This window comes from Podarcis vaucheri (assembly GCF_965113315.1).
Source record: "Podarcis vaucheri genome assembly, chromosome: 12".
Taxonomy (NCBI): Eukaryota; Metazoa; Chordata; class Lepidosauria; order Squamata; family Lacertidae; genus Podarcis; species Podarcis vaucheri.
In genome coordinates this window covers 17,730,993-17,758,467 of record NC_138750.1, presented here as the reverse complement: position 1 = coordinate 17,758,467, position 27,475 = coordinate 17,730,993, and the positions used below count along the sequence as shown (strand labels likewise).

Genomic DNA, 27,475 nt, shown 5'->3' with positions numbered 1-27,475 from the left:
CGAGCTTGTGGGGCTGGTGGTGGAGAGAAGCTTGCTTCTCCCCACCGCCAGCCTCCAAACCAGGTTGCGGAATAGCGGGATGGCGGTGCTCCGCCTCCCCGCTGTCCCCCGAGCTTGTGGGGCACCAACCCCTCTCGCTCTCCAGGCTTCAGCGAAAGCCTGCATTTGCCCCATAGGACGCACACACATTTCCCCTTCATTTTTGGAGGGGGAAAAGTGCGTCCTATAGGGCGAAAAATACGGTACTTGGCAGGACTGTTATGAGACCCCCTGATCTCCTTGGGCTGAATGAAGTGGAATAAATCATCATTTGAAACTTTTGTTTTCTTCCAAAGACAGCCTGTCACTGACTAGCAGTTCCTCAGGAGTTTTGCCCAGTCTGCCTACGTGGATCAGCATGCAGTTATCATTCAGCCTTTGCATTTCTTTTGTTTTTGTGATACGTTTCTTGATTCAAATGCACCAAAACGCATATAAGAATGTGCATTTTAGAGAAACACCTATATGCCAGAAAGGGTGTTGTTGTTTAATCGTTTAATCGTGTCCGACTCTTTGTGACCCCATGGACCAGAGCATGCCAGGCCCTCCTGTCTTCCACTGCCTCCCGCAGTTTGGTCAAACTCATGCTGGTAGCTCCAAGAACACTGTCCAACAATCTCGTCCTCTGTCGTCCCCTTCTCCTTGTGCCCTCCATCTTTTCCAACATCAGGGTCTTTTCCAGGGAGTCTTCTCTCCTCATGAGGTGGCCAAAGTATTGGAGCCTCAGCTTCACAATCTGTCCTTCCAGTGAGCACTCAGGGCTGATTTCCGTAAGAATGGATACGTTTGATCTTCTTGCAGTCCATGGGACTCTCAAGAGTCTCCTCCAGCACCATAATTCAAAAGCATCAATTCTTCAGCAATCAGCCTTCTTTATGGTTCAGCTCTCACTTCCATACATCACTACTGGGAAAACCAGTACAGTTTTAGGGTAAAATGCCCTAAAATGCTTTTGCAGAACGATGTGGAAACAGGATGTAAAAGATGAATGAATGCAGGTGACATTGACAAAAATAAAACAAATCCCTCTCTTCCTAAGCTCTATTGCTTTTAAGCCATGCTTAAAGGTTTCTCGGGCCTTTTGGCTGGTCCCTGTTGCAAATGGAATGCTAGACTGAATAATCATCTGGTCTGCTCCAGCCAGACTCATCTTACGTTCTTCATTTTCGCAGTGGGATGAAGGGAGTTTGGCCTCAAAATGAAATGTCACTTGCCCAAAGTTTACACATCTCTTACACACCTGCTTCTGCCAACTTTACAACACCAGCTTCTTTGTAAGATGTTTTCTTTGCAGTGTCAATTTTACTTTGGAGCCGTAGAGGGCCCTGCAGGCTTTGGCTTTTATCTGAATTTACTTCTCCCCATCCTGCCACAAACACACGTTTAAATTGTCACAGCAGACCGCTTTTCTGTCCAAAGTTGAGCATTACTCAGCAATGTTTTCTTTATTTCCTTACAAACCCCATGCCGGTTAATGATTGCCTTAGGTGTCAATAAATGTTTTCTCGGATTACAGCTCCTCCTGGTAATTTTTCTTTTGTCATCAAACTAAAGCTTTGGAAACAGCTCCCATCATTTTTGCTCCAGGGATTCAGGCAAAAAGCGCCACTTGAACTACCTGACGTTTCGAAAGCGTGGTAATTATGGGTCTGTTTGCTTTGCTTTTTCCATCTCTTTTTCTTAAAGGAAAACTTAGACCAAGGGGGTCGGCTGCATCCTTCTCCATGATACTTAAGTACCTTCATTCACATCCCTAATGCTCAACCCATGATGAACGTATGAACACTCTTTTAGCAATAGAGGGCCCATCATCTGTTAAGCCTGGCACTCTGCATGGTTGGGCAGCCCTAGTCCCCCAGGTGTGTTAACACCTGTCCTCATCTCTCCAGGCCATGCACTTTGGATCTGCCATTTAGTTTTCCCACAACGCCTAGGAGTGGTACTTCGTTGGGGAAACTTTGGGAAGTTAAAATGGCAGCAATGGATGGTAGCAATGCCACTACACATGAGTCAGCTGGGGCCACCAACTCTGCGGAGGAGACAAGTACTTATTCATGGACATATTTATAATTATCAACTTTAGTCAAAATATAACAATGCAGGACACAACATATAAGAGTAAAATAAACCAAAGTATCCATAAAAACTTCAAAAAAATAACAAAAACTCATATTGCAAAACAATACTGTCTAAAAAAATATAGTTTTCAATAGTGGCATGTTGTTGCTGTTTTGTTGTCGAGGTTGTGGCTGACTGTGCGCGAGATCAAGTTTCTGTTAGTTAATATCTGGGCAGAAACTGCATTTCATTCACTCCCACAGAATGCTGCAGGTCAGAAAGGCGAGTCTCCTTTAGTACTTTTCTCTTCTCTTTTTGACAGGGCCTAAAAGGAAATGAAGGCGACCCAGGTCTTCCTGGTGAAATGGGGCTACAAGGAAACCAGGTAATATAAATCTGTGTTCTGTTGCCGTGCTTAGAGGGGTGTCTTGTCAAAGCTGAATTCTGCATATTGTAATGACTGACTCTGCAGGTTGTGAATTGAAACAGGTGGGATTTGTTTCCAGTAGCCATCGTGAATTGAAGCGGTTGCATCAACAGGCCAGAGCCACTAAAATAAGGCTGCATCTGGGGCTTGGTCAACATGCATCAAAAACCTATTGTATTCCTTTGTCTCCTGTGTCACTCAGGGTACACCAGGTTTACGCGGAATACCTGGACCTCGAGGACCCCAAGGCTTTCCAGGACCCCAAGTATGTCTTAAAATGATATGTCTTACTTTGCCAGTCTTTTTAAGTCCATGGGAACATTTGCAAAATGGAGAAACTGTTGCGGGCACCACAGACATAACCAATCGCACACCACTACTGTTATGTACTGAAGTTCTCACCCTGGGCCAGCAGGGGGATACTGTAGATAGTTATGCAAATGAAGGATCAACAGTGACGTTCAGTGATTGGATAGTTTGTTTGCAAATGAAGGATCGAAAGTGACATTCAGTGATTGGATAGTTTTAGAAAGTTGCTACAGTAACATTGTACTGGAGCTCTATATAAGCAGGCTGACTGAGCTCTTCAGGTAAGTTCTGTTCTGGCTGGCCTCTGAATAAAGAAGAGCTGTTTGAAGAATCGCTGTTCTGTCTGATATGTTCACCCACAACTTAACAACTACCTATTCTACTGTTGGCTTCAAGCGAAGGCTTCTTGCAAGCCTAATTTCAGCAGGGAGAGGACGAGACCGTGTGGGCCCCAAGCGAAGGCCTCTCGCCTCTTATACATCCCCCAGATATTTCTGCGCACAAGTATTTTGTTCCTAGTCACGGGTTTTGTAGTCTACACTTTGCAACTGTAGTAGAGCATCCTGACTTGGGTTATGCACTATATCATGGGTTTTAAATTTTGATCTGTGCAAAAGTATGCAGAGTGCTTTTGAGCCTGAATTTTGCTCGTGTTCATTGAGGATGATGCCCAACTGACTGGGCTGCCCCTCCCACTCTGGGCGACTTCCAATGATTTATATGTGCATTTCAGCCAATGCGTGTTTAAATTTGCAAGCTGCTTCTAGGGTCATTTGCAGAAATCCCTGTTCCTAGTGTTCCCCTTTCCTCCATCCAGACTTGTGAGTCATGTCAAAGCTTTCTTCTGAAATGACTTTCTCACTGCTACTTTCTCTGAACAAGTAAAATCCCTCCAAATACAACTTTGGGGCCTCACGTTGCCTATTCACCTGTTCAGCTGCATTCTATCATAAGATGCGGACTGACGCTTTTAAAAGAAATAAATGCCTTTAGTGTATATATGTCTACAGTTCTATGATTCTATGTCTGCCCTTTCTTCCGTAATAGTTGAACAGACATCATTCAGGACTGCTGAAACCTGGATGGGATTATAGAGAAAGCACAAAAGCTATTTAACTGCCTGCCAATGATTGCTGTGGTTTTCTTAATGTGACTTTCGATATGTGTTTCTGATTGGAGGGTAGTCAAGGAATCGATGGCACGCCTGGCTCCATAGGGAAAGAAGGACCTAGAGGTCAAAAGGTAAGAACTGGTTTCAACAGTACCTTTTGTGTTTCGACAAAGTGCCTGAACACGTTTCTTCCGAAGTAAAACGCAGCCTTCGTTTTGTCCAGTATAAAGAACAGCTCTATGTAGCAACTGAGCAGGGCTGTAAATATTTTTGTACTTTTATACTCGGTACAAAATGTATCTGGAGCTGGTCTTTGGAACATGCGAGTCCACTTTTGTATGGACTTCACTGGCTGCCGCCTATTTGTCTTGCAGTTCAAAGCACTAGTTAACCCCTTGCTGAATGGCCTAAATCAGGGGCTGTTAACTTTTGGGGGCTGGTGGGCACATATGGAATTTTGAGAAAATTCCGTGGGCCCCAGTCACAAAATGGCCACCGTGGGGTGTGTGGCATATCACAAAACGGTGGCTGTTAGGAAGAAGGAGGAGGAGGAGGAGGAGTTTGGACTTGATATTCCGCCTTTCACTCCCTTTAAGGAGTCTCAAAGCAGCTAACAATCTTCTTTCCCTTCCTACCCCACAACAAACACTCTGTGGGGTGAGTGAGGCTGAGAGACTTCAGAGAAGTGTGACTAGCTCAAGATCACCCAGCAGCTGCATGTGGAGGAGCAGGGAAGCGAACTTGGTTCACCAGATTACGAGTCCACCACTCTTAACCTCGCTGGTATTGGGAGCATTGTATGACGCAAAATGTCAGAGCAGAAAAAGAAACAGTAACACAGAACAGTATGGGAAGGCTCCCTGTTATGCCAATAAAGGCTTGATGAATGAATGAAAGAAAAAAGTCACCACCCCACCACACTGGCATGGGTGGGCACCCTTGTGCCCGTGTGTGCCAGGCTGGCAACCCCTGCCTTAAATGACTTGGGAGAAGGTCAGAAGACTTAAAAGGGCTGCCATCTTCTCTTAAGATTAGCAGAAGAGGACGTGTGTGTGTGTGTGTGTGTGTGTGTGTGTGTGTGTGTGTGCTGCCACTCTGTTGGCTTTGCCTGGCATTGGTGGCACCTACTGTTTACCTCCCTGCCTCCTGCCCTGTTCAGTCCCCTGCTCAAACTCACTAAAATTCTCTGGAATGAAAAAGCTGTTGGTTGCTATCTTTACTTCAAATGGCTCGCCGAGTTGTGGAGTTCATGATGGTGATCATCCATATCTAACATGGGGTGTGTGTGGTATTTTAAAATAAAATAACTCTTACAGATAGTCTATTATCTGGTACCATCTGCCATCTAAAATAAGTTAGGGTTGCCATATGTCCAGTTTTTCCTGGGATGCCAAACAGTAAAATTAGTACACAGGGGAAAATTTTGAAAAATCAGCAAAATGTCTGGGGTTTTCCAAATAGAACCAGGAAGCTCAACAACCTTTGGGGCGATACCCCCCCCCCAAAAATGTGTCCAGATTTCTACTACTTGAAATGTGGCAACCCTAAATAAGTTCCATAGACTTCTCTGGCCTGGCATTTTCCTCATGGGGAAGCCTGAGGCTTAGTTTTTCTATAGGTGGGTACTAGGATGAGGTGCTAACATGCCCCTTCACACATGTCTGAACATTTCACCCAAAGCTTCATCAACTCTAATGGTAACCAGGGTTTCATATAATCAGCAGTCTGTCAGGGAGAAGGTTAAGCTAGAAGCTTTCTGTCTGAAATCTAGTTTTCTATGTAAAGGGGATTATTTTGTCTGGAGGAGTTATCCATTATGGAAGCCCCCCACTTTCAGTCTGTGGCAGTACAGACAGTCCTGAGTTTGCTGCCTCATTGAGAGCAAGACTATAGACACCAAAACAATAAAATCGGTCTGTACTATTGGTCCGTATTTAATGGTTAATCTCTGTTTTGTACTGTGTGAAAGGGAGAACATGGTGATCTTGGAGAAAAAGGCCTACAGGGGCTACCTGGACCAAGAGGCTTGATGGTGAGTTTTGCCTTTCTGATTCTGAGTCTTGACGTTTGTGACTGAATTTCTCTCCGCCTCTGAAAAAGAACGGTTGGTCCATTTGATTTTCCTTCATCCTTTTCCTTCGTCTACTGGAAAATCGTGTGTCTGTCCATCTTTCTGTCTGTTCCCTACGCATCTGGAAACCTCTTGAGATATCACTGGCAAATATGGCACGACGGTTCCCAAGATGGAGGAGCTTTTTTTTAAAAAAATCCATCAGCCGCCATCTTGAATCCAGATGGCAGACCGAAACATTCTAAACCGCACCAATTTGGACACTTCTTAAGATATTGCTGCCAGATTTGGCACAATGGTTCACAAGAGCAAAACCGCAACAAGCAACTTGTCCTGTAGAAGATGTGCCAAGGATACAGTTTGTGGGTTTCTTGCCAAGATGCCAGTCATTTCTTCTCAGCAGTGCTGGATTTATGTATAGGCTGAAGCCCGGGGCCTCTAAATCTAGGGGGCCTTGCCAGCCTGCCCGCTCCCCAGTGGGCAGTCTCCCCTCTCCCAAAATTGCAAACCCAAGGCTTCATGAGAGGGCAGGGCAACTCAGTCCTCTGAATCTAGGGGGCCTCACCAGCTTGATCTCTCCCCAGTGCCACAGTCTCCCCTCTCCCAAAATTGTAAACCCAAGACTTCATGCAAGGTGAGGGAAACTCAGCCCCAGAAACTATAAGATTTAGGGCTATCCAGTGGGGCTAAATTTGAAGCAGTGGGGCGCAACTTGAATTTGTTTTTGTAGGACCCCAGTTCACAGCCAAAGTCTGCAAAATCGTATAGATATAAATAAAATCCATCTAGATTGCCCTGGTGTGGGGGGCCCCTTAGGAGCGGCACGCAGGGCCCAATTGCCTTAAGGTCAGCCCTGATGAGACTTTGCAGGGGTTGGACTGACAAGCCCTGCACCTTCTAGGTCCCTGGTGTCACTATTCAGAGTACAGACTCAAGGACTTGTTATGGAAATAAAGGGGGCACTTACTGGAAATCAGTTTTGTCACCTCCCCCCCAAACCCCGGGACGATGAGCCCAGCCACTTTTTATTCACAGTTACATAAGCACTACACTACAGCATGGCCATAAACCTGTAGGTTCAACCGCTGAAATATACACCCAATATGCAGCAATGGAGATTTATGTTACTTCATTATGCTTTATGTGTTTTATGAATGGACTCTGTATTTTGTGAATTACCTAAGAGCCACCAATAGGGAGCTCTAGAATCTGACAGATAACCAACTGGGTTGTACCAAGCAGCGACCCCTTTTGCTGAAATCAGGTAACCAGCAGGAAACGCTTCAGCTCAGCCTTGGCACTGTTAACTGAACATCCCCTGCTGTGCAGATAATGGAGAAAGCTTGTAAATTGTATCCCTTCCGGCATCCTGGCCAACTCTATTACACTGGTGTAAACCCTGGTGGACCAGAAGCCCAGAATAGCAGCAAATAAAATCTGCTTATACATCAGTGACTGATAAGACTTGTCAACCTGTTCTTCCAAAGCCTTCCTATAAAGATCCAAAATACTGGCCAAAAGAGAGCAGGTCTGGGAAGAGTGAGGCATACAATGGGCACCACCAGTGAAAAGCCCCTGCTCCATGTAGCTCCTGTCCTGTCATTTGATAGGGTGCTCACTTGCCCTCCTTCTTGACATGGAATGCTCTCTGTTGGAGTCTCCCAGTCCAGTACAAAGACCATAAGAAGAGAGAGCAGGGACCTTGAAATTCCCAGCAGCTGTTAATCAAGCAAGCAAGCACATAGGTCATCTTTGTCACAGTCAGGACTTGTTTTTGTACAATCTTGTTTGTCCCCAGTAACCAAAATTATATTATCAACATATACAAGCAGAAAAGTTGTTTTTCTTCATTTGGAAGGAATCGTACAAAACAAGGGGGCACTAAGAAAGAAAAGTTCCAGGGTAGCAACAGAAATGAAACTAAAAATGCTTTTGCATTCTCAGAACTACCCAGCAATATCAAGTTATAGGAAAACTGGTGCTATTAACATTAACCCTAGTTGGTTAATTGATTTGGCAACTTCCATGCACATGACGTCTGATGCTAATTCCTCCCCAAAGAGTTAAATGAGATTCAGGTGAGGCTCATATGCCTTGTCAATCCCAGCAGGTATATAACAGGAAGTCCCGGCCTGCCCAGGCCGATTTGTTTCGTCCGGTCTACTTTGAATAGAACTTAGCTGAATGCAATCCTCACTCTGTCTAATGGTAGGGCCAGCCCTAAAAGTCTTTTAAAAAACATTCTTTTGATTTTTCTATTCCTTGCAGGGGCTAGATGGTGACAATGGCTATGGTATACAAGGACAAAAAGGAGCAAAGGTGAGAGCCATGCTGTGAAGTTTCGGTCGCAGTGAACTATCACTCTTCAGCAGGGGTGGGGAACGTGTGGCCCTACAGATATTTTTGGACTAAACTCCCATAATCCTTGCACATTAGCTGTACTGGCTGGGGTCCATGCAAGTTAGAGTCCAGCAACATCTGTAGGGTAACAACTTCACCATCCCTGCTATACAGTGACAACCACTAACAGCAGGCAGTGCAATCTTTTAGGATGTCTCTTATGGAAACCTCATTAAAAGAAAACGAGGGTGCCCTTGCACAGATTTCTTTAGTTGCTGTTGGGCTTGTGCAGATGTTCCTGGTGGATTGTGCCTCCAATATTATATGGATTTACTGAGCACTGTTGAATAGACTCATAGAATCATTGAATTGTAGACTTGGAAGGGGCCACAAAGATCACCTGGTTCTGCAATGCAGGAATCTTTTGCCCAATGTGGGTCTTAAACCCACAACCCTGAGATTAAGAGTCCTGTGCTCTACCGACCGAGCTAAAGCACACATTGGGGATGTAACCATTCTCATTTTGTTTTGAAAACACAGCCCATGCTTGCCAGCCAGTCTGTTAAAAGTGCCCCTGATCACACTTGCACCCATACATGGATGTATGTCACCACTGTGAGCAGTTTCCAAAATCTTGGGTCTGTTTGCCTGCTTGGGTGTGGGAATCCTAATCTTTGTTAATGCAGGAATGCTTATTAATTTACTGGTAGGGATCAGAGAAGCGTGCTTGTAGTGACTGTGTGCCAAAAGGGTCAGGAGCAGAACAAAGCAACGCTTACACCCAAGTCATTATGCTTTGGTAAGCCCAGCTCAGTGATGGATTTGGTGCCCTGTGCGACGTCAAAATCCTGGAGCTCTCCCGCCTGCTGGGAAAGTGCTAAGTAGGCTTTGGGAAGGAGGTGGGAGGGCTCTAGGATCCTACCAGAGCCTCATGCCTCCTCCCCAAAGCCCAATGCCTTGCTTTCTGGCCTTTGAGACAGCGCTCAGGGCCCAATGCGTGCACATCACTCGCAGAGCCCTAAATCGCCCCATTCTCAGAAGGAAGGGCAGCCAATTCGTAGCACAGTTTGCTTCCTTTGTTATGCTGGCTCATGTCCTGGCTTTGCCTAGTCACATGCGGAGTGAAGCTTTAGGAACCAAAGTGCCAAGAGGCCTCCTTTGGATGAGAGTGAGGCAGAGCACTTTGGTAACATTCCATTGTTGATTGTGGACAGCACAACGCCACAAGCGCAACCCATTCCATAACTGACAAGGGACCCATGTTGCTGAGATCATATAACAAAATAGATTCCATTCAAAACCAACATTAAAAGCCAGTATAAATGTTTGTTTTGTTGCATTACCTGGATATCTGGATATTTGCCTGCCAATTTTTTCTAGTGTCCAAAACAAACAGTGGAATGGAATGCAACACTCAACACTTCCGATGCATGATAAATAGTTGTGATTGGGAAAGAAGCACAGCAATCTTTCCTATATCAAGTATAGTATTCTGGAGTCTGACAGTTGTCCAAAAACTACCGAGGGAGATGTATAAGGACTAATTATATGGAAGTCCATCCTTCTGGTGGAATGTGGAAGGATGCTTTGGCAGGGTGAATGGATCCTACGGGCTTTATTGTGACCAGCTCAGGATTCACTCTCCTGGTCTTTCTTTAACTTGTTTCCTGATGCTGCATCAGTGGCGTAGCGTGGGTTGGCAGTGCCCGGGGCTGCTCATGGGGGCTGGGTGGGAGGGAGGAAAGGAAGGGAACAGACAGTGTATGCATGTGCATTCAACTGCCTAAAGCATCTGTGTTACCCAAGAGATTGCAGCCATAGAGATAAGAAGAGTTGTTCTGTTGTCTGGCGAGGTCATTTCCTGTTTTGCACGGAGAAGCTATTTTCAACAGAGCCCAGTGCCGGAAGCACTTAGCTGTACTGAGGCAGCACTGGGTGCTGAAATTGTGCGACCCCAACAAATTTTGTGCCCAGGGCAACCTCCCTGCAACCCCCTCCACACTTCGCCGCTGTGGTGCATTAATGATTTTGACAGTGCACTAATTTGCACCTCCATTATTGCATTATTCTACCTCTCCTTTGATGCCAGAGTAACTCACCTGGGCGACTGGTGTAATGTCATAGCCTGTGACATTTTTGTATCATATGGAGGAAGAGATTTAGGATCATATGGAGGAAGAGAGGAGCCTTGCTCACTATACAGTACCAGCAGATCAGGTTTCTTAAGATGATGATTAACTTTTTAATGAAGCAGATAACTGCAGTACTGTTGGAGTGGCCATGAGATGTAAGAAAAGCTGCCTGGGATATGACACCAGACACATTTGATGACACATTCAACTTGGCTTTACTCAGAGTATACCCATTGAAATGAATGAATATGCCTATGTATGGCCCATTCATTTCAATGGGCTTGCCCTCAGTAAAACTTATATAACGTATATAGTTGCATTTGCATTTATAAACAGTTAAAATAGTTGCACATGTAAAGCAATACAACACACACTCCAATACAGATACAAAATTGCAAATGTGTTTAATCTAAAAGAAAAGAAAATAGAACAATTCTTTTTAAAGCAACAGCAAAGAAAAGATTGTGAAACAGCCAGCAAGGAAGTCACATGAGATCAAAGTTTTGTTTCTGTTTCTTTAATTCCAGGGGCAGCCTGGATTTCCTGGAAACCCTGGACTGCAGGTATTGCTTATACTCCTACAGTGACTCATTTATGTTTCCTGTATGGGTTGTTTTGATGCGGGTAGCGCTGTGGTCTAAACCACCATTCCTCTTGGGCTTGCCAGTCAGAAGGTCGGTGGTTCGAATCCCCACAACAGAGTGAGCTCCTGTTGCTCTGCCCCAGCTCCTGCCAACCTAGCAGCTTGAAAGCACGCCAGTGAAAGTAGATAAATAGATACCACTGCAACGGGAAGCTAAACGGCATTTCCGTGCACTGTGGTTTCTGTCACGGTGTTCCGTTGTGCCAGTAGTAGTTTAGTCATGATGGCCACATGACCCGGAAAGATGTCTGTGGACAAACGCCAGCTCCCTTGGCCTGAAAGTGAGATGAGCGCCGCAACCCCAGAGTCGCCTTTGAATGGACTTAACCGTCCAGGGGTCCTTTACCTTTTGAGTGCTATGTTTCTTATTTTCATAGTCTTTAACTAGATGTGTGGATTGGAGCCATGCTTCGGGGCAGGGGGAGTCCTAACACTTTGACCTTGCACCACAGCCTTGGTCCAGTTTGGAAGCCACAAAGTGGCTAAACGCATACCCTTTTTCTCCTCTTCAGCAGATAGCAACTCTGGGACTGCGACAGGATAATGCACTCCCCACTGGTATAAAACCTTCTAGTGAAGAAGCAGCTCTGATCTTTGGACACATTAAGCTAGATTTGGGGTGGTGACACCCTGGCCAGAAAGAGGGCTCTTGTTGTTGAATTAATCCTTACGTATTTAATACAATTGAATGGATTATTGTTTAGACATGAATGTTGCTTTGGAATATTGCGATAGTTGCTATGTTTTGTTATATTGATTATTCTCATAATTAGGACAAAATACCAGCATAATTAACATATTCAGTATCAATGAAGTTTTTCCATTCTCTGTTTGCTGCTTTGGGTTTTCCTCAGGAAGGAAAATGAGGTTATGGGCAACCCGTTGGACTAGGGCTGCCATAAAAGGACACAGGCACACCACACACCATGGCTTCAATCCAAATTAACTTTCTTTTCATGCAAGGAAAGGATAAGCAATCCAAACAGGAGCTCTTAGTTGCAAAACTCTACTTCTGATTCCTTTCTAGGGTGAAGATGGAGATCCAGGCATTCCTGGAGATAAAGGCGCCAAAGGAATTAGGGGACAACGGGTGAGGATGATAAATGATCCTAAGCGGTTTGATATGTGAGAAAGGAGAGTTCTCTTTATAACGGTTCTTAAAGCTCCTAATGGTTTCTTTCAGATGCCTCATGCTAGAATCCAGTTGCCACAGTTTGTGACAGTCTAATAATGCCTTGCGGGTGGCGCTGTGGGTTAAACCACAGAGCCTAGGACTTGCCGATCAGAAGGTCGGCGGTTTGAATCCCCATGACGGGGTGAGCTCCTGTTGCTCGGTCCCTGCTCCTGCCAACCTAGCAGTTCGAAAGCACATCAAAGTGCAAGTAGACAAATAGGTACCGCTCTGGCGGGAAGGTAAACGGCGTTTCCGTGCGCTGCTCTGGTTCGCCAGAAGCGGCTTAGCCATGCTAGCCACATGACCTGGAAGCTGTATGCTGGCTCCCGCGGCCAATAAAGCGAGATGAGCGCCGCAACCCCAGAGTCGGCCACGACTGGACCTAATGGTCAGGGGTCCCTTTTAATAATGCCTCAGAGCTGTGTGAAAATGGTCACTCAAAATCCCCACCCCTTTCTGTGGGAATTTGCTGAATATTCTCTGGACTTATTCAACATTTCGAGGGCACTGAAAAAGAAAAACGAAATGTTTCTGTGCACCGCACATCATTTAAAAATCTTATTAGGGAAAAACCAGTAGAATATTGGTTTTAATTGACAATATACTGTAGATCCCCAGTTATTTCTGGGATGAAGTGGTGATTTATAACAGATGTTTACTGTTTATTTATTTATGTTTGTCATAATAATAATAATTATTTATTTATACCCCGCCAATCTGGCTGTGTACACACACATTCATTCTGAATATTGCCACAGCATGGCAATATTCAAAATGAATGTGTCTAGGGGTTTCACTAGTAGATCTTCAGCATCAAATGCAACACAGAGGATGGGCGGGAAGTACTCACTCAGTGTCATGTAGTGTGTGGCGCTTTTTGCAAAACAAATGAACTTCTGATCCATTTTGGCTGAGTTATTACTGAAGGAAATTTTATTATTATTTCATACCGATAGAGGAAGGAAGTAATACTTGAGGGCAGTGTTAGAAATGGAGATATGAAAGCTAGGAGCTAAACGGCACCTTAAATCGAGGTTATGGGCGCAACAACAGAATGTCTAGGCATGCTTTTTTCATAACAAGAATACTGCAAAGGAACGAACTGCAGCTAAAATATTATGTTCATTTTTCACATGGTCTAGTCCTCATCTGAAAACTGCAAAAAACAAAGCCATGCTTCACCACCCGCCTCCCTAATATTCTTAAGAGGGTCTCGTCTCCAGTCTTCAGGGAGTGGCTGGAAGTGGGGAGGCAGAAAAATGTCCTCCTTTCCTTCCACTCTGCAGACAAGCCCTAGATTATCCATATTCCCCCTTTCCTTCATATATATCTCTACCTCTACCTCTACCTCTACCTCTACCTCTACCTCTACCTCTACCTCTACCTCTGTCTCTATTATTTCTATATCTTTTTGGCACCACAATTAACACATATTAAAGGCCTATACAACTGAGGGCAAAGACACCCACCTTGAGTGTCCAATTTTCAAACCTAAGACTTAAGGGTCCTTCCGTGATCCCATTCCAAAATTTGTTTTGATTTTAAGCATCACTGTGAGAGTCTGAGGTAGATAACCCTTTAACATGCACTCTTTAAACCATCGTAACTAACTGGCTAGTATATTTCTTCATTGGCTCCTAGTACGTTTCTGAGCACAATGCAAAGTGTTGGTGCTGACCTTTAAAGCCCTAAACGGCCTTGGCCCAGGATACCTGGAGGAGCGTCTCCCCCCCCCCCCATTATTCTGCCCGGACAATGAGGTCCAGCACTGAGGGCCTTCTAGCAGTTCCCTTGCTGTGAGAAGTTAGGTTACAGGGAACCAGGCAGAGGGCCTTCTCGGTAATGGCACCTGCCCTGTGGAAACTCCTCCCAGCAGATGTCAAGGCAATAAACAACTATTTTACTTTTAAAAGACAACTGAAGGCGGCCCTGTTTAGGGAAGTTTTTAATGTCTGATGCTGTATTGTTTTTAATATTTGGTTGGAAGCAGCCCAGAGTGGCTGTGGAAACCCAGCCAGATGGGCAGGGTATAAATAAATTATTATTATTATTATTATTATTATTATTATTATTATTATTATTATTATTATTTATTTCAAATTAAAAGCACATAATACATTAAAAGTACATTAAACAAGGCAACTGAAACCTAAGCAAAACATGTTGGGTTTAAAAGAAAAGAAACAAAAGTTTTCAGGTCCCCAATACATGCACGTTTTACTTGGGAGGAAGCCCCATTGAACTTGGTTGGGATTTACTTCCGAGTAACAGTGGCAATTTTAATCTGAAATCTTAAACGCTGTACTGCACCCAGAGCTCAGAAACTGCTTGTGTTTGTGAAATTCCCTGTCACAAAACGCGCCTAGAACAATGGGAATTTCAAACTCTGCTCGAGAAAAAAGAATTGGTAGGAGCAGGCTCCAAGCTCATTTGCTATCTTTAGCAATGTTAAAATGTGAAATAATATTGAATCCACAGCTGCCTAACTTTATTCACAGGCAGAGAACTGGGGGGAGGAAGGCATTTCACTGGTACCTGAAATTTCATTTCAAGGGAGCTGAAATTATCCAAGAGTTTGGAAGGAACTTAAAAAATGAAACTTTCAAAAAAATTGAATTTTCAGCCAACCCAAAAAACCTCCAAACCTTTTGTTTTCACGTATGAAGCCTGAAACAAGTTGTGTTATTTTAATGGGGCCTTTGCATTTTTTTAAAGGGCCGTGGTGGAACACCAGGAGCAGTCGGTGATCCAGGACGCTGGGGAGAACCTGGAAGAATGGTAAAAGAAATACAGATTAATACTGAACTGTGAAACCAAATATAGCTGAAAATACATTATCAAATTATATTTTCTGGATCAGGATTATATAAACAAAAATATGGCTATGAGTTTCATCTGCAAAATCAACAGCACAGTATAGAAGTAGCTCAGTGTTGAATTCAAATTATGCTTTCCTTTTCAAAATTGCTCCTTATATGTGTGAAAGAATCTGGGGTGGGGGAAGGAATGATTTTGAGTTCAATCTAGAATCTTGATTTTGTTGCTGTTGTTTAGTCGTTTAGTCGTGTCCGACTCATCATGACCCCATGGACCAGAGCACGCCAGGCACTCCTGTCTTCCACTGCCTCCCGCAGTTTGGTCAAACTCATGCTGGTAGCTTCGAGAACACTGTCCAACCATCTCGACCTCTGTCCCCTTCTCCTTGTGCCCTCCATCTTTCCCAACATCAGGGTCTTTTCCAGGGAGTCTTCTCTTCTCATGAGGTGGCCAAAGTATTGGAGCCTCAGCTTCAGGATCTGTCCTTCCAGTGAGCACTCAGGGCTGATTTCCTTAAGAATGGATATGTTTGATCTTCTTGCAGTCCATGGGACTCTCAAGAGTCTCCTCCAGCACCAGAATTCAAAAGCATCAATTCTTCGGCCTTCTTTATGGTCCAGCTCTCACTTCCATACATCACTACTGGGAAAACCATAGCTTTAACTAGACGGAGCTTTTGTTGGCAAGGTGATGTCACTGCTTTTTAAAGATGCTGTCTAGGTTTGTCAGCAACAGCAAACTGTGGATATACACAGAAATCCATTTATTCTGAACTGAACATTCTCTCCCGTGGACTGCATCATTCTACCCGAGGGGTAGGAAATTGTTCCCCACAGAATTAGAATGTGCGGGAGAATATACTAAGCATTGCCTGCTTCTGTGCTCCCTGAAGGAATACCAGCATTGCAAGCTGAAGGAAGCATTACAAGCTGATCATTTTGGAGAATCATGATCGCTTAGGGAATATGGCTCAGTTTGTATGTAACGCTAACCCAAAACATGACTTAGAAAACATGGATTCTCAGAGAGAGAACTTTGCTCCTTCTCTGCTTCTCTTAGCTGGTAAGCCAAGTCACCGTTTAACTTTGTATTATGTCCAAACCTGAGCTCATTATCTGTCCCCTAGACAAACCCTAAGATGTAAAGGTTCATAGAATGAACCTTGGCTGGAGCCAGATAAGCCAAGAATTGGGTTTTTACTAGGGATGAGAGAGAAAATCGATTTGATTTCCATCTTCAAGGCAAATTTGCCTTCACTTTTCCAAAGCAATAGGTGATATCAAACACAGTCATCCATTGAAATTTACATGTCTTCCTGCTTTCTTCAGCCAAGTAATGCATTCAAAAACTAGGCTTGCCATATATCAAGAAGTGAAAATCCAGACACAAAAGTGGTTGAGTATTTTGTTGAGCTTTCTTCAGGGGAAGGGCAGGCAAAGTAGGGGATTTTTAATAGTTTTTTTAAAAGCTGTTTTTGGAAATTCTCCAAAAAACCAACTCTTCCGATATGGGCTGCCATATACCTGGGTTTCCCCAGACCTTTTAACCACTTCAAGTTGTGCTCCTAAAGGTACATATTAATGAAAATAACATACAGAAATGCATTATACTAAAGGGAAATTGCATACAAATATGTGTATATTAAGCAAAATACGTATATTAGGAGAAATCACACAAAAATACTGATGAATCTTCATGAAGACTTAAAAAAAAAAGTAATTGTAAACTGATTTGAAAATGTGGAGAACACAATTTAAGATCGGGAAAATGAGAAACGGAAATCGACATATTCACCCATCCCTACTTTGGGCGTAAGACTAAGCAGAGAAAAACAGCTGCCATCTTCTTCTTGAGAACCCACGTGTTTGTTTGTTTGTGGTTTGGTTTAGCATGATAAAAAAATGTAGAATTGCAGAGTTGGAAGGGACAATGAGGATCATCTAGTCTGTGCAGGGCAGGAAACTTTTTACCCAACGTGGGATTCGAACCCACGACTATGACTTTAAGAGTCTCATGCTCCACCAAACCGGGAAAATATATGAAACTCCCCCCCCCCACATCATATCGGGGTGTGTTCATCAGCATGTGTGTATGTATTTATGTACAAGTGTATACAGAAATGGGGGAAGAGGGTAATTTGATTTCCTAAACGTATACCTACTTTTTTCAGGGTCGTAAAGGACAAAAAGGCGAACGAGCAATGACGGTATGAGATAAGTTACTTTTTCGCTCCTGATACACCAGAAACTTATCAACTAGTAAATGAAAATATACATAGAATTGTGCTCTTAACTGCCGAGCTTCAAAATTCTTCCTTGCTAAAGGAAAGGGCAACAAATGAAGCAGGCATTGGGTGGCGAGTTCCTGCCACCAGTAGAAATAATCACACAAGACACGGATATTTAGGTTAGTGGGCTAAAATTGGCCACAACTTTATTGGTTACAGGTGATGAGCGGTATTGGCTTAGGCATTGGTCCTAATCGACTATCCGGCTTCAGTCTGTCTGCCTGAAAGGCTGGGAAGGGTTAACACCAGCAGGGGGAGCCCTGCTGATGCACATCAACTAGGCATTCCCCCGGGGTCACCGCTCGGGGGCGTGCCTTGGGCCCTGGCCTCCATAGGCTTCGGACGGGGCCACGCCCCCCAGAATCCTTTACCGGACTACCCATCAGAAACCGGGGGAGGTGATGGCGCTCCCCCCCATTGATCTACATAACAATACCCCTACCAATGCCTAACCGCCAAACCGAGGAAGTTGTGATGATTTGCTACGAGGTAGGCAAAATAACCAAATGGCTGGTGCCAATTTGCCTACCAGGCCCCTTAACGGCGACCAACCGAAGTCCATAGCAAGGTCAAAGGAGAAACCTTGAAGGGTGGGAGGGTGGGAAATTCACCCAGCTGAGCGGTGGCCAAAGAGGAAGAACCTCTGCCGCGCTTGCCTTAAATGCGGCAAGCCACACCCCTGAGCCAGCCGATTGGCTGGCCAGGGGGATGACACGGCAGAGGATTCCCCTGATCTCGCAGGGCTGGGAGCCAGCCTCCACACGTGTGTTGGGGGCGTGACGCCTGCAACACCCCCTCCTCCCAAGATCGGAAGTGGCTTTGGATGGGAGAAGTGGGAAATCTGGGCTGAAACATGGAACCTGGTACAGTTCCAACTAATGTCTGCCACAGTAGAGCTTCGTTTTTTGACAGCTTGGTGGTTATTTATCGTACCAGGTTAATTTATTTGCCTTTTGCATGCTGTTTTAGGATTGTTGTACACAGCCTTCCGATGCCCACCTGGCAATTGGCATTTCGTTGACAGCAAATAAAATTTGTTGTAGCTGTTAAAAATAAGAGCTGTACTTTAGAATGGGCTGCAGCCTTATGCATACTCACCTGGGACGAAGGTCCATTGAACTCACTGTAATTTACGCATGCCTAGCATTGCACCATTGACCACATTGGTTTTCCCCCTTATCTACAGCCTTGTGAACTTGTAAACTTCACCAGAGGAAACTGCCGTAAGTAATGACCTCCTCTTAGTACTAAAGACTAGCAGAGGGCCTTGCCAATCTGATAGTTGTAATTTGACGCAGGTTATGTGCACTAAATAGTTAGGGAAGTTTTTAATGTGTGACATTTTAATGTATTTTTAATCTTTGTTGGAAGCCGCCCAGAGTGGCTGGGGAAACCCAGCCAGATGGGCAGGGTAAAAATAAGAAATTATTATTATTATTATTATTATTATTATTATTATTATTATTATTATTATAAAATAGATTTGTTTCTCCATCCTTCGGGGGATTTCTTTAAAAGTGAACCCCTTTCCTGTCAAATGAGCTTACTTTCAAAAGCTGTGGTGTCCAAAAGAAGACAGGATTATTGCACCTTTAATAAAGGTAAAGGGACCCCTGACCATTAGGTCCAGTCGTGACCGACTCTGGGGTTGTGGCGCTCATCTCACTTTATTGGCTGAGGGAGACGGCGTACAGCTTCCGGGTCATGTGGCCAGCATGACTAAGCCGCTTCTGGCAAACCAGAGCAGCACACGGAAACGCCGTTTACCTTCCCGCCGGAGCAGTACCTATTTATCTACTTGCACTTTGACATGCTTTTGAACTGCTAGGTGGGCAGGAGCAGGGACTGAGCAACGAGAGCTCACCTCGTCGTGGGGATTCGAACCGCCAACCTTCTGATCGGCAAGTCCTAGGCTCTGTGGTTTAACCCACAGCACCACCTGTGTCCCTTTAATAGTTGTCTGGAAAAGGTATCTCAGCAGGTTTAACTTTTTCATGGACACTACTGTTAAAGGTGGAAGAACCCTGTCTCTCTTTTGCATCTGCCCTTGGTTAGGAGTGTAAATGGAGGACAGCAGTAACACAGCACTGGACTGTGTTGATCTGTCTTTTACAATATCACCCCAAAGGATAAAAGTATTCTCTCTCTCTCTCTCTCTCTCTCTCTCTCTCTCTCTCTCTGTGTGTGTCATATTCTAATTTTATCATTCCTTTGAACATACACCTGCCATTTTTGCATAGAAAGGTTCCCAATGTACAAAAACAGAAAACGATAAATTATGAAACCTTTACAAATACACACATTATAATTTTTGCATCTAAATTGACTTTATTTACTAGTAACCTTCCAGTTAGGACCTGTCTCAAATCGGTCATGTTCTCCTGAAATCTTCAGTTTGCAGATGGTCTTTAATCCTCACAATGGCTATACTGAGGTATTATCTTATAAATAAGCCTAAAAATACCAAGTTCCGTAGCTACTCAACGGCCTCGTTCACACAGCAATCAGCCATGATATGTTAAAGCATGTTTTGGCTGATTGTCCAAACCCTCTCCAGTGGCTTAACTGTGATTTGTTTACTGCCAACAAACCATAGTCAGAAGCCATAGTTGCTTGTGTTAACTATGGTTTGGCAATATGTGTGAACCAGCATCTTTCCTTAACCATGGCTTGCTTGCTTACCAGCCTACAAAGGCATGAGACAAGAGCTGCTGGAAAACAAAACATAGTTTAGAGAAACAAGCCGGGATTTAACTGATGATCTAAGGGACAACTTGTGGTGAACTCGTAAAGAAAACATGGCTTAGTGTTATGTGCAAACCAAGCCAATAATTTCATGGCTGGGCTAAAATCTGAACTCACAATTCCCGGGTTAAATAAGACATGCTGTGACTACATTCTTTCTGCTACTTTGCTTTATCCAAAGCCGAAAGCGAATTTTTCATTGAATGTCGCAACAAGCGAAACGCTCAACACAAGTTCTGTCTGTGTGTTTTTGAGGGTTGTTATTGGATATGTAATGTATGTAAATGAACAAAACCAAAAGACACTAAGTGACATTAAATCACCTTTCTTTTATCCCATCCAGCTTGCTGTATAGGTAAGTAGATCTTCATTGGCTCTCAGTACAATTCTGAGCACAATTCAAAGTGTTGGTGCTGACCTTTAAAGCCCTAAACGGCCTTGGTCCTGTATACCTGAAGGAGCATCTCCACCCCCATTGTTCAGCCCGGACACTGAGATCCAGCGCCAAGGGCCTTCTGGCGGTTGCCTCATTGCGAGAAGTGAGGTTACAGGGAACCAGACAGAGGTCCTTCTCGGTAGTGGCGCCTGCCCTGTGGAACGCCCTCCCGTCAGATGTCAAGGAAATAAGCAGCTATCTTATCCTTAAAAGACATCTGTAGGCAGCCCTGTTCAGGGAAGTTTTCAATATTTAATGCTGTATTGTTTTTAACATTCGATTGGAAGCCGCCCAGAGTGGCTGGGGAAACTCAGCCAGATGGGCAGGGTATAAATAAATTATTATTATTATTATTATTATTATTATTATTATTATTATTATTATTACTACTACTACTACTATTACAGTGGTACCTCAGGTTACATATGCTTCAGGTTACATACGCTTCAGGTTACAGACTCCGCTAACCCAGAAATAGTGCTTCAGGTTAAGAACTTTGCTTCAGGATGAGAACAGAAATTGTGCTCCGGTGGCGCCACGGCAGCAGGAGGCCCCATTAGCTAATGGTGGTGCTTCAGGTTAAGAACAGTTTCAGGTTAAGAACGGACCTCCAGAACAAATTAAGTACTTAACCCGAGGTACCACTGTATTATTATTATGCAAACAGATTCTATTTCTACATATAGGAAAAGGTATCGTTTTTTCCTGAAAATTTTCTGACCTTTTTCTTTTCCTCCACAATGGCAAGGTATGAACAAGTGTCCTGTATACCCAACTGAAGTAGTGTTTGCCCTTGATATGTCTGGAGACGTTACCCCGGAATCCTTTGACAGGATGAAAGACATCATGACGTCTTTGCTGAAGGGTATCGAGATTAGCAGGAGCAACTGCCCGACTGGCGCACGCGTGTCGGTTCTGTCCTATAACACCAATACGAAGTACCTCATCCGGTTCTCTGACTTCCAGAGGCCGGAGCTTCTGATGGAGGCAGTTCAGAGAATTCCACTGGAGAGGTCCTCCGGCAGGCGGAATATCGGAAGGGCCATGAGGTTTGTGGCCAGGAACGCCTTTAAGCGTCATCGTCAAGGCGCCCTCATGAGGAACGTTGCAGTATTTCTCACCGCTGGACCTTCGCAGGACGCCACCTCCATCAATACAGCCGTATTGGAATTCAGCGCCCTAGATATCACACCTGTGGTCATTGCCCTCAGGGAAGTGCCTAATGTGAGACAAGCCTTTTCGGTAAGCAGGCTGCAATCGGAAACTCTTTTGGCATTATGTTGTTGTTGTTGTTTAGACATTTAGTCGTGTCTGACTCTTCGTGACCACATGGACCAGAGCATGCCAGGCACTCCTGTCTTCCACTGCCTCCCGCAGTTTGGTCAAACTCATGCTGGTAGCTTCGAGAACAGTATCCAACCGTCTCGTCCTCTGTCGTCCCCTTCTCCTTGTGCCCTCCATCTTTCCCAACATCAGGGTCTTTTCCAGGGAGTCTTCTCTTCTCATGAGGTGGCCAAAGTATTGGAGCCTCAGTTTCACGATCTGTCCTTCCAGTGAGCACTCAGGGCTGATTTCCTTAAGAATGGAAAGGTTTGATCTTCTTTGCAGTCCATGGGACTCTCAAGAGTCTCCTCCAACACCATAATTCAAAAGCATCAATTCGTCAGCGATCAGCCTTCTTTATGGTCCAGCTCTCACTTTCATACATCACTAATGGGGAAACCATAGCTTTTACTATATGGACCTTTGTTGGCATTAATGATCAGTCAGCAAATGCATACTGAGTGAATGGGTCTTGCTACTTAAATAAGCTCCTGTTCGGTACTTCTCTTGCTTGGTTCTTGTGAACTATAAAACATCCCTGTACTGAGAGCAAGCATGTCAGGGGAAAGGCCAGGCTAGAATGCATTTGCTTAATATCCAGCGTTCTACTTGCCGGGATGGGTTTTTGTTTTTGTTTTAAAGCACCCAAGAAGCATTTAAATGGGAGCATCTAAATGCACCCTCTACAAGCATCCCAGAAGCAGATACCCAATCACATCTGCTGTTTGTAAAGACCAGGATTCCATCACATCAGTTGCAGAAGAACCTGACAGCTTATTTGCAACAGCATTTAGTAAATTTTGCACTATTTTTTTTTACCAAGCATCTTATTGTCTAGCAGATGGTAATCAGAATGGCGGAATTCAAATTTTAATTCTGAACCAGAATGTCAACATTTGGGGGTCTGATTTCAGTGACAAATCCAAATTGTGAAATCGGACATCTGTTAAATTTTGAATTTCAGTTTCAGCTCTAGTTTCTGTATTGCTTGCTCCCTAAGAAACATATAGCAAGATTTTGAAGTGTCCTACAGAATTATTCTGGGGAAATGTAGAACAGCTTTCGAGGGTGGATCAAGAAGCTCTTTTGTATCTCTTAAGAAAAACGTTGCTTTAGACATCACCAGAATAGCCAGACAGCAGCAATGTGTTCAGACAAGTGGACCTCAGGGGTGGCGCAATGGGTTGGTGCGTCTAGCTGTTGACCAGAAAGTTGGTGATTCAAACCCACCCAGGGATGGCTGTGGGCAGGGGGTTGGACTAGATGACTCTCAGAGGTCTCTTCCAACTCTACAGTTCTGTGTTTCTAAGTGCTTGTAATATTGGTTTGTGACATGGAAGTTCATCTACAGATTTTGGAGTGAATGGTAATTTGCAGGACTTAGAGCTTAATTCATTGCCAACTGGGTATTTGTGTTTGCACCAGAAAAAAACAGCACACTGAAGCAAAATCTGGGCAGTATGAATGGATTCAACATAGTCATATAATGATGAAAGCATAATTAATCTCTATGGAAACATTGCATTCATACTTCCATTAACTCACGCTGCACCTTCACTCCTAGAAATCTGTTCTTCCAGTATCTGATTTGGCTTTCTTTCACCTCAGTCTACATAGCACTGTTTGTAAACGGAACCTCAGTCATAACCCCTGTGGAAGTTAGGGCTGGCAGAATATAGCAATAATTTATTCCAGGATTGTCTATTTCTTTTAATTGCTGTAGCATGTATTCATGAGAGTGAAAGCATATGCTTGACTTCCATTCCAACAATTTAACAACTTCTACAGAGTCTCAGATTTTCCTCTGATTGGTTGCCAACTTTATAATCTTCTTCTCAGTTTTGCAAGCTGTAAACTCGAGAAAGAGCAGCGAGGAAATAATAATTCAGATTTGAAATAGCAAAACCTCCTAAAAGATGTCCAGCCAATTCTGAAGGGAGTACGATTGTTGGAGTACGATATGGAAAGACAAGTTACATAGATTGAGATCTTTCTCTTCCATTTTATCAGTGTGAGCAACACATGATGAGTCCTTAATTTATCTTCCAGTTATGTTCTGCATAAATATGGTTTTCTTATCCTCCAACAGCAATGTAGTAGTAGTAGTAGTTATTTCTATGTTGTCCTTTCTCTCATAGGATCCCAGCAGGATTACAATACAAAAACCACGGAATTTCAAATTAAAATGTCTAAAAACTCCATATCTACAATAAGAAACCTAATTTAACACAGCCAGCTCACCATATCAGCCTATGGCTCCCAGGACATATTTTATGTCCCCAAGACTGGGTGAATACTGTAAATACGTCTTGGAACCTGAAAATTATCAGTGTGGAGGACAAATGAACTTACCTAGGGAGTTCCACAATTGGGGTGCCAACACCGAGAAAGCCCTGTTTATGAAAACCACGGGCCATACCTGGTGATGAACAGAGACATCTGATCACCTGCTAATTGATGAGAGGGAGGTTGTTGATTTTGGTTGACCTCAAACCTTCCCAGTCTCTCATCCTACCTTCCATAATGTTCTGAAGGGTCCCTCAACCTTCTGGAGCGGATTATAATCAAGAGTACCTCCGTTTTTTCTTGTTGCCCAGTGTTATCAATGGGTGGAGATGGGAAGAGGGAGCATGGGTGAAAATCAGCTTCCTCCTTCCATTTGTGGAAGCATGTACTGGAAGAAAAATCTGTCTGTGAATGAAAGGGAGCCAATGGATTCTAACCTACATTTTTCTTGCAATTCCTTTTGTTTAAATGTGTGTTTTGTAATTTTTTTAAAAAATACATTTATTTAGGCAGATGATACTCAGCGATTTCAGTTATTTGTTTGGGAAACGAAGGAGGATGAGAACCTGAACACGGTCTCACGTTGTGCTCTCTGTTTCGGTAAGGCCATTCATTTTGTTCGTTCTTAAATTAGTGTATGTAGAATAATCTCCCGCCCACCCGTTCTGACAGGTCTTCTTAATTTCAAAACTCAAACTTATTCGTTCGGAAGTTGGATGAGTATGCGGATAACAAGCACCAAGTATTCTAAATGTTGTTTAATTATTCTCAGCGGAAAAGCTGCTGTGGCAATTCTCAGGTCAAGATGGCAGCAAAGACCTTGAGGCTAAAAGCTTCTGCCCACTTGCAAGGGACAGAGAGCCCCATTGAAATCAGTGGGATGTCTAAGTAAGCATTTATAGGATTGTGTAGGTAATGACGTAATCACAGTAGAGTCCAACTGGGAGCACCCCAAAGCAGATACCTTTCCCTATAAGTTGCCAGGATACCAGTGGCATGGCCCTATATGTCCAGTCTATACGAATCAAATGCCCCATATTTCAGCATTTCAGCGTACTCACAGGCCAAAATTACAGCCACCTGGGCAATACCCTATGGCTGTTACCATAAATGATCTACACTTATCATTTAATTTGTACATCAAGGAGGAAAGGGTGTAACTTTGCCATTACCGTTGCAAGAGGAAGCATATTTTGCTTCTGGACGATTAATGCATATGTGACCGCAGGTATAATCTTAAAAGACACCTTTTCCATTGTCTCTCATATAGCATACCATTTACCTGTTGTTTTTAGAAATATGCCTATTAATAATAATTGTAAAACATTGCTGATTATTTCAGGTCAGGATCCCTTTGGGGTTAGAATGCATGGTTTGCCAATTGTTTAATCTAACAGCTTCATTGACTAAACTTTGCAGCTGTAGTTTTTGAACATATGGAGAAAGTGCATTTTTGGGGGTAAGCATTTGAAGACATTTGTTTTTTTGCCTAATTTTCCATTGTTATTCTGGCCTGTGATTTTACCATTCTTGTATTATTATTTTTAGTGTTTTAAATCTTGATGTCTATTTGTATTCTCACCGTGCAAACAGCCGTAAACAATGGAATAATTAGAACTAAATAATTGAGCAACAAAAAGTGCATTGCCTCATCTCTGAGTGAGGCCTAAATAAACTGTGGTGTAAAGAAAATATATTTCAAGTAAGGAGCATGCTCTCCATTAGCTAGGATTATATATAACTTGGAATATATAGACCATAAAATATAGTCTCTCTAATATATACACCGTATTTTTCCATGTATAAGACGCCCCCATGTTTAAGATGAACCCCCCTTTTTAAACCCAAAATTAAGAAAATGCACTATGTATAAGACAACCTCTTATTTTAAACTTCAAAAATTTAGGAAAAATATAGTCTTATACACAGAAAAATACAGTATATATATATATATATATAGAGAGAGAGAGAGAGAGAGAGAGAGAGTATAAATATGTTTAGGGCTGTTTTTTTCTGTTCTCTGTCTCAAATAGCGAGCATTTCAGAAATAATTGTTTAGAAATAGCTTTAAGAGAGAAGCAAAGCAAAATTTGAGCAGTGTCTAAACACATCTTATCAGACGCTCCATGCAATTCCTTGCTGCCTAATGTTTCTTTCACAGATAAGTGTAACCCTGCTCCAGAATGCTGGGTGATGGATTCCCCTCCCATCCTAATCAACATGGACATCACATACATCCTCGACAGCTCTCGGAATGTGGGGAGTGAGGACTTTGAGACCATGAAGACCTTTGTGAGCAACATGTTGGATTCTTTCGTTGTTGCTTCTCTACCCATGGAGTCGGATGGAGGGGCAAGGGTGGCATTGGTTCAGCAGGCTCCCCAAAATTTCACTGTCGACGGATTCTCAAGGCCAGTGAAGGGAGAGTTTGACTTGGTCTCCTACGACAACAAGAACCTGATGAAAATGCACATTGAAGAATCCGTTCGCCAGCTGGAAGGTCCATCAGCAGTAGGACATGCTCTAGACTGGACCATCAGCAACGTATTTTTGGAAGCCCCCAACCCGAGAAAACACAGGGTCATCTTTACAATACTCGGGAGTCAGACAAGTTCCTGGGACAGGGAGAAACTGAGGAAAATGTCACTAGAAGCCAAGTGCCAAGGGTTCACTATGCTCACCTTAGCTCTTGGAAGTAGAGTTGACGATATGGAGATGACAGAACTCTCTAGCGCTCCAGTAGAGCAGCACCTGTTGGCACTGGGCAGGACTGGTAAACTTGAATTGCCATATGCTCTGGAATTCAGCCGAGCCTTCTTAAATCTTTTAAAACGTAAGTACTACGCAGTTTGGTGTGCTTCCTTTGCTACTGAGTGATGCTGCGCTAGGGGCTGTTTATCTGCCATTCTAGGTGGCCTGTTACTTCATACATAAATTTGCCTCGGTCCATTTAGAGCAGGGGTGTCCAACAGGTCGATCACAGTCTATTGGTAGATCCCCGCGAGGTTTTGGTAGATCACGGTCGATCTCTGGCTCCCTTTCCTTAGCGTCGCTAAAACTGACTCCTGCTACACCCCCTCACCCCATCCTCCATTGTTGTATGATCTCTGGAAGGGAAGACGGAGTTTTCTCTGTGCTGCTGTTGCTGTTTTCATCCATATCCATCTTTTTAAACCCCTCAAAATCGGCCTTTTCTCCTCTGTAAAAAAGCTTAACAACTTTGAGCTGAACCCCCCTACTCACTTGTAGACCTCAATGGGGATTGCGTCCAGGCGAG

General features: G+C 43.7%; 1 protein-coding gene and 1 long non-coding RNA gene across 2 annotated transcripts in view; one reads left to right on the top strand and one right to left on the bottom strand.

Moving 5' to 3' along the window:
- The window catches only part of LOC309515365 (collagen alpha-4(VI) chain-like), a 103,993-nt gene that overhangs the window by 64,451 nt on the left and 12,067 nt on the right, over positions 1 to 27,475 (top strand). The window contains exons 25-38 of the mRNA XM_082193161.1: positions 2,420 to 2,482; positions 2,727 to 2,789; positions 4,013 to 4,075; positions 5,914 to 5,976; positions 8,284 to 8,334; positions 11,015 to 11,050; positions 12,158 to 12,220; positions 15,020 to 15,082; positions 17,292 to 17,327; positions 18,595 to 18,631; positions 20,497 to 20,508; positions 21,338 to 21,831; positions 24,708 to 24,798; positions 26,360 to 27,031. Of these exons, the coding sequence (XP_082049287.1) occupies positions 2,420 to 2,482; positions 2,727 to 2,789; positions 4,013 to 4,075; positions 5,914 to 5,976; positions 8,284 to 8,334; positions 11,015 to 11,050; positions 12,158 to 12,220; positions 15,020 to 15,082; positions 17,292 to 17,327; positions 18,595 to 18,631; positions 20,497 to 20,508; positions 21,338 to 21,831; positions 24,708 to 24,798; positions 26,360 to 27,031 (1,807 nt within the window). The remainder of the gene's footprint in view (positions 1 to 2,419; positions 2,483 to 2,726; positions 2,790 to 4,012; positions 4,076 to 5,913; positions 5,977 to 8,283; positions 8,335 to 11,014; positions 11,051 to 12,157; positions 12,221 to 15,019; positions 15,083 to 17,291; positions 17,328 to 18,594; positions 18,632 to 20,496; positions 20,509 to 21,337; positions 21,832 to 24,707; positions 24,799 to 26,359; positions 27,032 to 27,475) is intronic.
- Positions 14,498 to 27,475, bottom strand: part of LOC309515378 — a 49,000-nt gene continuing 36,022 nt past the window's right edge. Inside the window, exon 3 of the long non-coding RNA XR_014212436.1 lies at positions 14,498 to 15,071. This is a non-coding gene — a long non-coding RNA (uncharacterized lncRNA). The remainder of the gene's footprint in view (positions 15,072 to 27,475) is intronic.